The sequence below is a fragment of the Silene latifolia genome, chromosome 10, assembly GCF_048544455.1.
Source record: "Silene latifolia isolate original U9 population chromosome 10, ASM4854445v1, whole genome shotgun sequence".
Taxonomy (NCBI): Eukaryota; Viridiplantae; Streptophyta; class Magnoliopsida; order Caryophyllales; family Caryophyllaceae; genus Silene; species Silene latifolia.
The window spans coordinates 12306878-12321934 of NC_133535.1; the positions used below are offsets into that span (position 1 = coordinate 12306878).

General features: G+C 39.1%; 2 protein-coding genes across 2 annotated transcripts in view; both read left to right on the forward strand.

Moving 5' to 3' along the window:
* Positions 1 to 610: 610 nt before the first annotated feature.
* Positions 611 to 5259, forward strand: LOC141605138 (cell division protein FtsY homolog, chloroplastic). Its single transcript, XM_074423799.1, has 11 exons — positions 611 to 1013; positions 1365 to 1469; positions 2274 to 2347; positions 2464 to 2522; positions 2686 to 2723; positions 3288 to 3408; positions 3523 to 3591; positions 3681 to 3763; positions 4327 to 4395; positions 4526 to 4588; positions 4761 to 5259. Exons 1-11 carry the CDS (start codon positions 696 to 698, stop codon positions 4872 to 4874), a joined length of 1113 nt encoding a protein of 370 aa, XP_074279900.1. The 5' UTR covers positions 611 to 695; the 3' UTR covers positions 4875 to 5259.
* Positions 5260 to 7649: 2390 nt separating this feature from the next.
* LOC141605139 (uncharacterized) overlaps positions 7650 to 15057 on the forward strand; it is a 36063-nt gene continuing 28655 nt past the window's right edge. Inside the window, exons 1-4 of the mRNA XM_074423800.1 lie at positions 7650 to 8027; positions 8726 to 8885; positions 9287 to 9474; positions 10792 to 10915. Of these exons, the coding sequence (XP_074279901.1) occupies positions 7803 to 8027; positions 8726 to 8885; positions 9287 to 9474; positions 10792 to 10915 (697 nt within the window). The 5' untranslated portion in view covers positions 7650 to 7802. The remainder of the gene's footprint in view (positions 8028 to 8725; positions 8886 to 9286; positions 9475 to 10791; positions 10916 to 15057) is intronic.

A 15057-nucleotide genomic window follows, 5' to 3' on the forward strand; every position in this document is an offset into this window, starting at 1 on the left:
TTCGTGCCACGTTTGTGTTTACAAAGCTCAACTCATACTCGACCTGCTTAAAACTTTTGCCGTGTTCGTGTCACTCGATGTTTAGCAGTTCGTTGATGATCATCGCGCATTTACAAGTTAGTTGTCAACGATCTTTAAAATCAATAAAATATACAGAGTAATTTTTCTCTTACAATAAATCAAATAAAATTCTTTCAAAAGTTGTTTGAAGATAGTAAACGAGAGCGTGGCAAATCGTCATATCATCGTTTGAGATCCTTAATTTACAAGAAAATAAATCCTTTTTCTTGTTTCTTCTCGGTACTAAATGTATTTTCAATTATATATTTTTTTTTTGGTGACGAGGGGGTTGAATCCCCTCGGGCTCATGCATTCCTGCACCACCACATGAACAGCCACCCTCTTCGGGGGCTGCAGTGGCCAAGTGATCATCGTCCCAGCTGGTAGTCGAACCCGGGATCTCTCAACTCCTGCATTTCTGCAAGTTTCAAGGTTTAACCCGGCTACCACTGGACTAACACCATCCTAGATAAGTGTTATGTGACGTTTTATTAATGCATTGTTATTTATATTTTAATAAAATAAAATAAAATAAATGTTCCGGCAACAGAACGACATCGTATCAAAGTTATCCAGAATGCCTACTTCCAAGTTCCAACTGAGCTAAATTAGTGCGCGCTGTCTCTCGAGCTTTAATGGTGATAACAATAACAACAATGGCGGCAGCTTCAACTTCCTCACTCTCTCTCCTCTCCAACTCACAACACCATAACCACACTCCTCCTTCATTCAGACCGATTTCGAACCGGTTCAAGTGTCAAGCATCTTCAGGAGGCGGCCAGACCGGGTTCTTCACCAAGCTAGGTCGGTTGATCAAAGAGAAAGCGAAGAGTGACGTAGACAAGATATTCTCGGGATTCACGAAAACTCGCGATAATCTCGCCGTCATTGATGAACTCCTTCTCTACTGGAATCTTGCCGATACTGATCGTGTTCTTGATGAACTTGAAGAGGTTCAATTTTTAATTCGTTCGTGTTTTTGCCTAATTTTTGAATTTTTGTTGATTTTGACCTACAATTGAGTAAATATATTGTTGATTGTAGGCTTTACTGCTGTCTGATTTTGAAATTTGTTGATTTGTTTTGCCTAATTTTTGAAATTTCGTTGATTTTGACCTAGAATTGAGGACAAAATAGTTGTGTATTGCAGGCGTTGCTGATGTCTAATTTTAAAATTTTGTTGATTTTGATTAAAATTAGTTGTGTTGCCGGCGTTGCTGGTGTCTTATGAATGATGTTTTTGCGTACTGTTTGAAATTTGATTGATTTTGACCTATAATTGAGATAATTAGTTGTTTGTGTAGGCGTTGCTGGTGTCTGATTTTGGGCCGAGAATTACTATCAAGATTGTGGAGAGTTTGCGTGATGATATTTTGGCTGGTAAGCTCAAATCTGGAGCTGAAATTAAGGTATGATGCTTCATGATTTGATTTTTTGTTGTATGAACTTTTGTTTTAGTTAATCGATGAACTATGCGAGAATTTAGCATGTTTTTTCTTTCTTTTATACTCCGTAATATTTTTCAGCTTTGTACTTCTTGTTATTACTGTCATTGCTGAAATACGTTGGTTTCGTATGGTCGAAATGTGGAAATGTAAGAGATCATCCAAGCTAAGCTAGTGGATATTTGCGAAATTGCGTTATGTGTTGAAAGATGTTGCTAAGAAATGAGAAGGAATCATCTACTTTAGGCCGTCTCAACCAATTGTTTTATGCGGTGGTTGATGGATGTGAGACTCTTTAATTCACTTGTGTGTGCTTACCTAAAAATTCTTATCTTAAAGCAATTGTAAACTATCTGCCACGACAAAGGGACTAAGGGATTACTAAAATAGAGACCAAGCGAGGCCAACTGGGTTGAGATGAAGGTGCGGAACAGTAGTGATGATGCTATTGAAGTGTTTGGTGGATATCCGTGTACTATGAGCCTATGATTGCTTAAGACATAAAGTTTGAAAAGAAAAGAACGGTATGGGAGTCCTGATACAAAAGTAGATTGCAATCATGAAACAATGAATGCATTATGAAGTTGATGGCCATTTTAGCTGCTTGCAGTGGCTTTTAAAATGCTAGTTTATTATAGTTGCCCATTCACATAAAAATTGATAGGTTCTTCTTGATATTCGTATGTGCAGTGAATACCATCTTTTTGGTTGATTCTAGCTCTGTAGACTAATATGGAATTCAGTTGCCTTTGATTATCTTCTCTGTAGGATGCCTTGAAGAAGAGCGTTCTTGAGTTGCTGACAACCAAAGGTAGTAAGACTGAACTTCGGCTTGGATTCAGGTTTTGCTTATTCCATAGTTTAATCGTTGATTTAGTTAGTTGAATTGTGTCTATGACTCTATTCTTTGGGTAAAAGGTTAACTCATTATGGACTTCGATGTTGATTTCTCTTATAGGAAACCTGCTGTTATCATTATAGTCGGTGTTAACGGAGGTGGAAAAACAACCTCTCTGGGTATGTCATCAAAAATATTACCTACTTAAATTTCTGATTAATGTTAAAAGTAGTTTTCGACCATTATGTTTGCTTTCGTCTATGAGAAAATGAGGAATAGAAACCTTATGGCGTCATGTAGGAAGACAATCAGACAGTGATATTAGAAAACCTTTTTTTGCAGGCAAGTTGGCTTATAGATTGAAGAAAGGAGGATCCAAGGTTAGCGAAATTGATCCCAAGCATAAAATTTTATGCAATGCAAATTTTGTTTATTGCTTTGGGGAACAATACTTAAATTAGAGACGTGGGATGATGCTAAGAGAGACCGTGGGGGTGCCAAGTCTAAGGTCAAGTCAAACTAATAATGTAGAAAATCAGAGGGAGGAAGAGTTTTCATGTCAACATAAGGTCACCAGTCAATTTAAGTGTATTTTCAGTGTCTAAAATACATTCAGTTGATATCTTAAAGTGCAGAAGGAATGCAAATATTTGTCGTGTTTGGATAATTTGTTGAAATTAATTTTTAATCTCAAAAGTTAATGAGCGACGTTTAATAGAGGCATTTACCCACTATATCTAGGGAATGGTTGACCCATGGTTCAATTGCAATCAGCCTTTGGCAGCTTAATGTTTGTAAACAAGTTTGGAGTCCAGTATCAAGTTTTCTGGGTGTCTTCTGCAGAAATGTATGATGCAAACCAGAATATATGTAGTCTTTAGCGTTCTTGCCCTTAAGAGTTACTTTCATATTCAATTGTGCTCTACCTTGTTCTATGTTGCCAGATACTAATGGCAGCAGGGGATACATTTCGAGCTGCCGCAAGTGATCAGCTTGAGATATGGGCGGAACGGACAGATTGTGAAATTGTTGTCGCAAACAAAGAGAAGGCAAAAGCATCTTCAGGTTGGAAATAAAACTAAAATGTAAAGTCAGTTTATTACCGAGGCATTCCTGTTTTTTGCTCGCTGATGGTAGTTCTACCTGGAACATGGTATTAAATACATTCTTTCTGAATAGTTCTCACGCAGGCCGTTAAAAAGGGGAAGGAAGATGGATATGATATAGTCTTGTGTGACACTTCTGGCCGTAAGTGACGAGCATTTATACAACATCTTTTGTAGATGATTGAATGTATTCTGTTGCCTTCAGCTGAATACAATTCTCCGTTTGCTTAGGTCTTCATACTAATTACAGCCTTATGGAAGAGTTGATAGCATGTAAGAAAGCTGTGGGTAAAATAGTTCCTGGCGCTCCAAATGTAAGCCTATCTGCTTATTTATACCTGACTTCACTTACTTATTAATGCATCAATGTTACTCTGTGACTGCTTCATATTGCTGATTTATTTTTGTAGTAACGGGCCTTACAACCCTTGCCTGTGATCTACATAAACGTCTTCTATCTAGGAGGCCTCCTTTAGTATCTCTCCTGAGAGTCCTGAGTCCTGACACATTTTGTATTGAGATACTGATGACTATGCAATCTGCTCCACGAACACTTAGATGATCATGCAAATCCAAACTAAGTTGCCTATCTGATGCAACGTTACTTAACTGAGTGTTTTCAAAGTGTAGACCTGGCGGACGGTTTTTCATTTCAGGTCATTAAGGTTGCACTTTATCAGGTCATTTCGGGTACGGGTAGGTCTGGGTTCTAGATTTTTTAGGGTCAATAGTTACAGGGCATACCAATCATGTCATGGTGATTATAGTTTTGGTTTCAAGAGTCATTTTGGGTCATTTTTGGTTGAATTAGGGTTGCCAAGTCAAATTGGAACCTCACCTGTTGTTTAGGTGTGCTGAAAGCTGTAACTGTTTGCAGGAGATTCTGCTTGTTTTGGATGGAACAACTGGTTTGAATATGCTTCCTCAGGCACGGGAGTTTAATGAAGTAAATATCCCGTCTTTGGACTTATAATGTACTTCAAATAAATTCCATGTGCTGTTGACTGAAGGCATCCTCTGCAGTGATGAACTAAACCTGCCTTTAATCTGACTTTTACTGATTTTCTCACATGTAGGTCGTTGGAATTACGGGATTAATCTTAACTAAACTTGATGGTTCTGCAAGAGGTGGTTGTGTGGTAGGCATTGTCGTCCAATTAGTCTTTACCTTTTCTTGTATGCCCACGAGTTTTGGACCCTAGGTCATGAGTCTCATGACTCATGAGTAGTTGAGTATCAAACCTCACGACTTTACCAACTTAGCAAGTTGATATCATAAAGCTTACTTATTTGTGCTCTTGTTTGATTCAGGTTAGTGTGGTTGACGAGCTGGGTATCCCTGTGAAATTTGTCGGCGTTGGTGAAGGCCTAGAAGACCTTCAACCTTTTGAGGCAGAGGCCTTTGTTGATGCCATTTTCTCATGATGCACAGATGGCGAGACCTAATTTTTCCTAGTCGGGTTGGGTCGGATCGGGCAGGCGAATTTGCTCCCCTTGCACAACTTGGTTTTACCTTGATGGTATTCGTTCACAAATGATGTTAAGCCCCCAAAAATTGAGCCCGGGTCATATCAGCTCACAAATACACGAGAAACGGCCTTACAATCAATTCTTGTTTCAAGGTTTCCGACAAATATTTATAAACCTGTACGAGTTCAAATGTTGTATGATACTAGTTCTTATTCTTGTTTTTAAGAATGTACTAGTAGTCTAGTACTAGAGCCCTAGAGGTACTAAAATGTGCATAAAAGAAATTGTTCCGGGTGTAATTCCAGAGCAAGTATAGTTACCACCCGTGGCTTGTTGAATGATGTCTTGAGTTGGATTCTCCCTTGGTCTTAATCGTTCCTCTCGGCCTCTCCTGCAACAATGAACGAACTGAGGGCTTGGCTTTGTGCCAAGCGTACCCACTCCGACGCCCAAGTCAGTAAACTTAGATGTATAAGTTGTATGCTAATTGGCTAGGAATATATTGTAGAGAGATAAGGAAGATTATACCAGATGAATAGTGTATTTAGGTTAAGTTGTGTATTTCTGGATTGGATCCTTTCCTCAATGAAGGTTGAGGAGTATTTATAGACTTCACCTTTTGTCACGTAGTGGCCAAGTGGCTAGCAGGTGGAAAGACTGATCTACCCCTCGGCCGAGGGACCTATGGCTGGCCGGCGGGCGCTGGTGACCCGCCGCCGAGGGGTCCTGGATATGAGTACGCGGGTATGTGCCCCTACTCGGGTTGACATGCCGGACCCGGAGTTGACAGACAGCCGATGGGCTGCATCGGCTAGGTTGTCTAAGTCGTTGACTTGCTGTGGACATCTTTGACCTTGTCTAATGTGTTGACTTGGTCAGCGGTGCAGAATATGCCCCATCAGAAACATTAGTAAACAAGTTCCGTAGGTAGGAACAAGCAAGGATGACCCTTCAAGACTCGATAAAGAAAATACTCTATGTTCTTTACCTAGGAATTACGGATTGTAATTTGTAAGTCTCTGTGGAAGTGTGAAACCGATTACACCTAATGTGTTAAGAAGTTAAACTTCTCCACCTGAGCCTTCTGTCAAAATTGTTGGTAAATTATGTAGGAACTTTTTTTTCCCTCTTCTTTGTTGGCGTCGTTGTCGTCTTCTTTTTGTGCTGTAGGTAAAAACATGGCTCAAACTGTTGGTGATTTAAGAGTAATTACCGGTTTCATTTTGCGTAATTAAGGTTGGTTCGTTAGTGGGTAATTTCTGAATAATAAATTGCAAGTTCGGGAAAAATACGGAGAGTATACTTGCATAATTATTTACGGAATTACGGTTTAGCATTCGGACGAATGACTATGACGGGGGTCTCGCTGCCTGGTCAGCGAGTCTGGGTCCAGGGACGCAACGTGGTCCCAACTTTGGAATTAATTAAATATCGCGGGAAACGGAACTTAACTCCGTGTCTACACTGAAAAGATAATTAATTAATTTCAGGGGAAACTAATTCAATGTATTCCTGGTTTTGAAGAGTTGCAACTCTTCAGAATAATTTCCCTCCCTTCCCTGTTTTCCTCTCTATATAAACAAAGAGGAAGAGAAGAAGCATAGATATAGAAGATTCTTCAGACATCAACAAACGTTTAACAAACTACAGACAATATTTCTAATTTACGTCTCTGATCTTTGAGTGCCAAAGACAGAGGGGACCGTCTTATCTTAGTAGAAAAATTCGGTATAACCCAGGCACAAGAATAAGGGTCGAATTATTCTATTAGGAAAGCAAGAGTCGATTCGGTCTGTATTTGTTTGTCAATCCTTATTCGTGCATACTCAATATCTAACACAAACTTGGTCAACTTCGAGTTTGAGACAATCCCAAGCTGTTGATTGAGAACTTAAAAGCTGGAACTCCAATTGATATAACACAAATTCTCACTACACGTATAGACGGATATCATTTCCCCTCATAAAATACCCATTTGCCATAAAGTGGGAAGCACATGGGGGCTGCCCCACCTTGTCCTCCTACCCATTTTATTAGAGGTCTTTACCCGTCTGTTCGCCCCACCCGTCTATACCAAGACCTACTGTTGATATAATTGTTCCACTCGTTTAGCTAGTACTTCCTCTCTTCAAATCCAAACACTCATAAATCTATGTGGCAAATGGGTCAATTGGGTCGGGTATGGGTTGGATCATTTCGGGTCTGTCATACATTTCGGATCGGGTTGGGTCGGGTCGGGTCATTTCAGATTTCGGGTCAATTTCGGGTGACCTGTTGCCGGGTCGGGTCAAGTTACTTTCGGGTATGGGTTATTTTGGGTCGGGTCGATTTTAGGTCAATGGTTAAAACACTTTAGTTAGTACTATATTGATTAAGAAATATTATTTTGCAAATTTAATTATTTATTAGGAATTATTGTAATCAATGAAACTCTATTGTGATGCATATAATATTAATATGATTTAGTACTTGTCGTTTCGGGTCATTTTAGGTCACATTAAGTCATTTTGAATCGGGTCACTTATGGGTCGGGTCATCTCGGGTTGGGTCAATCGAGATTCGTGTTGGGTCTGGGTCGGGTCTGGTCAATTCGAATTTCAGGTCAATTCGGATTTCGGTTCATATTCGGGTGAGTCAGCTTTATCAAGTCGGGTTATTTGGGTCGGGTCAGCTTTGCCAGATTTTACCCATAAATCTAAAATCTCCGACTCCGTCACAAAAAACTGTAAAAGGATATGAAAAGAGGGACCACTAAATTGGTTAATCCGAATTTGATTTTACGGTTATATGGTTAATGGTTGGAGACGACGAACATTTTACTCCCAAAACCATAAATAATTGTATTCCAAAACCAAAAACATTGGGTGACATAACAAAAGAGAGATGGTGAAGAAGAAAGTGGTAATAGTAGGAGGAACAGGCTACTTAGGACAACATCTTCTTGAAACACTCTCTAACACCCAAACGACATCGTTTTATGATGTCGCCTTCACATACCATTCCACTCCTCCACATACCCTTCTTCAATCCCTCCCTCACTTCTCCTCTTTTCCCATTGATCTGCATTCTGGTCACGGGTTCGATTCCATTTCCACTACTTTTGGTCAGGTATTTACCATTTTTTTAATATCGTCCGTCCTAATCATTTGATTTTAAGTCATACATTCTTGTGATATTTGCTCATTGTTTAATCATTCTTGGATCAATGTTGTTCGATGTATTGTGTATGGTTTATAATTATATGTAGTTTATGGTTAGACATGTTCATTTTACTGAATTTTTGAGGTTTTTGAATTTCTGTCAAAATTAGCCTAGCATCATAAGCAATAGCAGTAAGTCTCTCTTAAGATGCCAGTATCCGTCTTAAGGTAAAAACGGGTCAAATGTGCTCCCACTTGAATATATAGAAATACCTTTTGTTAATTCCTAGGCATCCTAGTTTTGTCTCCTTTACTTTACTTGACCGGTTTTAAGTCTTGATCCGTTTTAAGTTTAAGACGGAGATTGTCGTCTTAAACAAGAATTTGTAAAGAAACGGTAAGACAGTCTTAATCAAGTCCACTGGTGGAGTTAGGGGACTAGCAGTGTCGCATCTCTGTGGGATGCAAGAAATGAATTTTTTAGTTAAAATTTCCGGTTTTTTGGGTATTGCCTTTATCAGCCCTCGTAAAATTTCAATCTATGTTTTACTAACATCAAATCCTAGCTCAGTTACTGCCCAAGTCAGATAATGTTTGTTCTAGAATTTAGGAATGTTTGTTTTGTAAAGGCGTTTGATGATTTGGTGTGTATGTCAATTTGGGCAGCCAGATGTAGTGGTGAATTGTGCCGCACTGTCAGTGCCGCGTGCTTGTGAGGCTGATCCGGCTGCCGCTATGTCGATTAATGTGCCCACTTCTCTTGTTAAGTGGATGTTGAACTTCAAGGAGAAAAATACCCTTTTGATTCATCTTTCTACTGATCAAGGTAATAATTCGTGTTACTAGCTTTTTGAGTCGTATCAGCAACAATTAAGTAGGTATGCTACACAAAGATAAGACAGATATGACTGTATACTTCCTACCCTGTACCTTGCTGTAAACGAGACTCAGGAACCTTTGAGGCACTAGGGTATGTTGGTTATCTGGGGGTTTGTACATATTGTGTTCCTTTTTATCTTTGAATGGAAACGGTAGTACTATGGAGAACCAGTTAACTGTTGTTATATCGATATGTCTAGCTCCCTGTTTAGAAATCGAGTTTGGCTTTTGGATTGCCTCTTCTCTATGCATTACTATCTCAGTATTCAGTCGGTTTTAACTTGGGAATTACTAAGTTAATGTTAATTTCTCTACATCGTATATGTTCTGATGAATCTTAATTGTCAGTTTATGAAGGGATCAAGTCATTCTACAGAGAGGAGGACAAAACCTTGGCAGTTAATACTTATGGAAGATCTAAAGTTGAGGCTGAAAAGTTCATTTTGGCAAACTGTTCCAATTATGCGATTTTGAGAAGCAGTATCATCTATGGTCCACAGACGTTATCACCAGTTCCAAAGTCCCTTCCTATTCAGGTTTATATCTTTACAGTAGAAGTTTTGACTTTCATATCACCACGAGACCAATGGATTTGGTTGACATATGTTGACTTAAGAGCTACAGTCAGACTGATGTTCAAAAGATGACATCTCTTTTACGCTTACAATCTTGCATAGCAGATAAATCCCTAAGAATGTGTCCCAAACATTTGATCAAATATCAAGGTTCATTACTCCTACTGCAAAATACTGAAAGCTTCCCAGCACAAATTTAGAATGTTACTCCCTCCGTCCCTGTCAATTGTTGTCCTTTGGTTTTGACACAAAGACCAAGGAAAGAAGAGGGGGCCAATTACTAAATGACAAGTGGACCAAATTGAGCGTGAATGATTAAATTGCTCATCAAATTCATTCTTCAAATAGAAAGGACAACGATTGATCGAGACACCCCAAAATGGAATAGGACAACAAATGACCGGGACAGAGGGAGTATATAGTTGGAAGGTAGTATTATGATAGTCTAGTGAAAATCTTTATCAACAGCCATCACCACAATCATCTTATGTGCTGTGTAAGCCTATTGGAGAATGGGTTTCGAGGGGTTAATGTGTAGACATACTTCCTGAAGCGTAGTTAGGTTTTTACTTTACTATGTACTGCCTCGTTTTCTTTGATTTTTTCCACCTTTTGTTCTTGGTTAATTTCTTTGATTCTTTCCACTTTCTCTTTTTGGTCTTTTATTTACCTCTGGTGCCCGCCTGCTCTTTTCCCTCACTACTTTTTTTATTGTTTATAATTTTTCTATCGTAATGTGCCATATTAGAAGTCGGAAGAATTCAAAGAAATAGAGGCAGTAAGTAATTAGGCAAACCATTAGATGTTCATGTGGCTTGATAAGCTCACTATCTTGCTACCCTTTGCTGCTTATTCTGTATTGTTTATGCTATGGTTGCTGAATTGTGCATTTGTCTTCTCATATCAATCATCCTTCATACTCCGTAGTTCATAAGATAAGAAGCTCTAGATAGTTAGTGAGTCATTCTACTTTACTTCATCGAATTCCAGAAACAAAGAATAACGATTCTTTGACTCTATTGAAAATGAAGAAAATTTTGGATTAATAAAAAGAAAGTTAACTCTCACTCTCGTAGGATTGTTAGTACACCTACTGTGCTATTTAGCGATAGCATTGGATTAGTGGCTGTGATGCTAGATCCTAAATGTGCTAGTTAACAATTTTAGATTGATTGTTGTGATGCTAGATCTTTCCTTAAATGGCAAGATTATTAACTTATGATAGTACCATCGGATCAGTGCTTATAATCCAGAAGTGACCCATCTTTTTTGGTGCAGTGGATTGATGGTGTTCTCTCCAAAGGAAACAAGGTTGATTTCTTCTATGACGAATTCCGCTGCCCCATATATGTTAAAGATGTTGTGGCTATTATACTAGCTTTGACAACAAGGTGGGTCACAGGTGAGGTACTTCCGTACTTGTCATTTGTTTATTGTAAGATGCTGATTTTTTTGACACTTCACATTTGCACTTTTACTTGTTTTGTCCTTTGCTGTGAAGTGTAGTCTTCTTTCGGTTGAACTCGACAACTCGTATCATACGACCGTCTTACACTATAATTTGTGAAACCACATATAGTCATGGAAGTAGTATAATGATACTGTTGGCTGATGGAGTAAAAGATATGAAGGCTGTGTCAGCTTTATGTATCTCTCATAGGAATTAGATTTTTCTTTCTACACACTCTCGTTTCAAGTTTCGACCCAGTTATCCCTATAACACCCCTCATACCAAAGTACCTTACCAAGAACTACCCTAGAATGAAAGGTTGTTAGCATCTCGGTTTCCCGAGGTTAATATATCAAAGTTACCAATTCCAAACAACCTTTATTAAAGTATAAAGATTTAGTGATTACATGTTTTCAAAATCAACCAAACATTAACTATGAAAGGTCTAACAACTACAGAGAATGTAAGCAAAGTCTTTTGACGGCGGAAGCTAGACTCGAGTGGTGACCCCCCATGACTGTCCCATAGCTAAACATCTACATTACCTGTCACAATCTGCTCACCATCCCCGAATGGATCACCGCAGGTTTTACAAAACAACAACCGGCCGATTCTCTGTTCAATCAAGATAAGACAAACAAACCATGTAACCTACCGATCATCCTCCATCCCCCTGGTCTCCCGATCTCACACAAGAATCGACTACACACACCGCGCCCATTACCCATCGCAACAGGTAATCCTCGCCGCCAGTGGGTGACCGCAGCCCATCCCCACCTAGTCCAGCTCATCAACGAGCGACTAACAATCCCTGTCCCTTAATGTGCACATCCCCTCCCGTGACGGGTTTCACGGAGGGCGAACTAGGCTGTGAAGCCACTCCCGCAAGTGACTCCACCACAATCACACAACACCACAATATCACAGCTGTCACAACACCACAACCGTCACAACACAACCACATCACCACCGTCATCACATCACCCATACTCCGATGATTAGTAGATAACAACAATTACAACACAAGCACAGTCTTAAAACAATTAACAATTAACAGTAACTGAGTAGGGAAACCCTACCTTTTCGCAATCCGCTTACGCTGCAATCAACCATACAAATGCATAACAAATATCACGTCGTCACCTACAACAACAATCACATAATTCCAATCACTAACTGCAAAACCCCATTTCCCCCAATTCATGAATAAAGACAAACCCTAGAATTAATCATCAACAACATAGGGATAAAGACTTACCGGCGAAAGAATGAAGGATTGAATGTGATTGCTAAGATTGTTCACACACATAGGGGAGATTTGGAGAGGATTTGAGCGTCGTTTGAGTAATTAGGTTTTATGAAATGTAATTGGAAACTGTTTTGCGTTTATAAATAACTCTAATCCTTTCTAAATCAACCGCGGAAAATATTACCCGTCAGACCGGCATACTCGGCCGAGTATCCTCTACTCGGTCGAGTATACATCATACTCGGCCGAGTATTCCTCGGCAGTAGCCAAACAGAATACATACATAACACTACTCGTCCGAGTAGCCTCTACTCGGTCGAGTACTTAGCTTAATAAAATCCGTAGTATTACAATCTTTCCCCCTTAAAAAGAACTTCGTCCCCGAAGTTCCAACCCAACCTATAGCCTATAAAACCTGGACACCTAACACTAAGTCCACCAACCACGCTTACTTCCACGACACGGCTCACGATATCATCTCAACTAGAACATAACCTCCTAATACCGACTCCATAATATTACCGAATAACCACAATATAATGTTGCCAACTCTGTCTCCCTTCTATAACACTCACTAGCAACTCAATTACCAAGACAATCCACCGGACAAGATAAACCATCAAGACGGAATGTTACTGTGACACCCTCATTCATTGCGGAAAAGTAAACACATAATTCTAGATAAAAACTGCATGGATATGTTTGTAATAGGTTCATTTGGGTAAAAATCTGTAATTTTTAAAACCTAAACCTGTTATAAAAATATCCACATGGGAATGTGTCAAACATGCAAGGTCTAAAATAAATCTCGTAAGTAAGACATCGCTAAAGTCGCGAAACAAAGTTATACAACCCAAATATGAAAAAGGGAGACGTATGTCCCTAAAAAGTATATAACATAAAAAGTGTTTAAGGGTCACAATAAAATAAAGTCAATCTAGGTCCCAATGTTACTTTGCTCGCTAGCTCGTCCATGTACCCCATTTAAGCATCACCATACCTGTCAATCGCATTTTATACAAATACGAAAGCCATAGTCAGTGGGGAGTAACTCCGAGTTCTCCCAGCCACGAAATGTCATAATTAATATAACATGTAAACATAAGAATATGAATACGAACAACACATAGCCTTAGCATATAGATGCTAGACAATCGTGCCTATCATGTGAACAACAATATAACAACACATAGTCCTAGCATGTGAATACTAGACCGACTCATACTACACTATCATGTGAATCACATAACATCCGGGAATCCAAACTCTATCAACCATAGCCGGCTTGCATCTCACCTTCTATGATTCATAGAATCACCAAACAAGAAAGGACAATATATCTAGAGACAGGCATAAGTTCTTAGGACAGTCCACGAGGTAAGGTAAACACCCTAATCCTAAACCTGCGCAGACCTAGCGACATGCGGAAAACTACCGCATCCAAGACCCATGATAACAACACATGAGTACTCCTAAGGAGTCCACCAAAGGGTTGGCTAGTACTTAAGCTGACCACATACTTCTAAGAGTACGTCAGGAGTTCATGCCCTAACTTGGATATAAGCCCACCAAGCTAAGACACAAAGGCTATTAAGCGGTGAACATATACTCGTCAAAGACTATAATGGCCTATCTATGACAAAGGCCGAAATACTCACCTAGGACCTAGTCCCAGCTTGAATACTTTAGCCCACGCCACACAAGACAAGTGGGACACCCAATTAACCATAAGAGAGGCAAATAGTCCAAACTTGCACACACAAATGATCATACACACCCTAGCATATGAAAGGCTACGCAAGAGCATATTCAGCTAACAATCAAACAATATCTCCAATATCAATAATAATCCAAATTCCAGCTAACCAACAGTACCATAATCCATGAGAACAAGCTAAAATGACAAAGAGGCAATAAGACTCAAGCATAAGGCATCCAAAGCATCCAACAACCAACATGTGAAATGATAATTACAAATATCAAGGCATAACATAAAACATCCAATAACAACCATTCTCACCTCAAGGACAAACCCTCGACCCGAGTCCCGCGACGGGTCATTGGTCAAATCGAGGCTGACCGGTTTAAACCTAATTTGACCAAACTCATTCTGGCCCAGCTCAGAGTCTTGACCCATTTTGGCCCAAATCACAACATTCATTACAATATCATTCTCATGCAATATTCCAATTTCTATCATGTGAACACTATCAACATAAAGAAAACATTCCAACTTACAAAATAACTAATTCCACAAAATTCTCGCATAATAAAATAGCATAAACAACCGTCTCACACAAGGGTAAACTTTTCTATAAATTTTTAATCGATAAAACAACGCCATTTACTCATACAGACTCCGAATTGAGTGATTCAAGTGGCTAAATCACCTAAATTTTCGATGCCGTTCAATCTGTCATATTTTTGGAAACATTGGAAACCGTCTCGGGCCGGTACTGACGCGTTCCAGCCAAAACACGGACTGTCACAACACATAATTCTTCATCCAAATTTGTTCCAAACAATAATATACAAATGGGTAACATAAATTAAACATAAGCATACTCATCTTACTTCATTCATTCATTTATCAACGAGATCGTCTCAAACAATAACAAACAACAACAAACGACAACAAACAACAACAAACAACAAATACAACTACTAATGTGACATTAATTCGTCGAGTAACTCGGAATAGTTACCTTAAGCTAGAAAAAGAGAACAATAACACTTGAGAAAGAGCCCTAGAAACCGAAATCACTCATCATCTTCTACAATATATGAGTCCCCTAACTCATCTTCAAAATCTTCACCTATACAAACAATAAAAACATGTTAATTA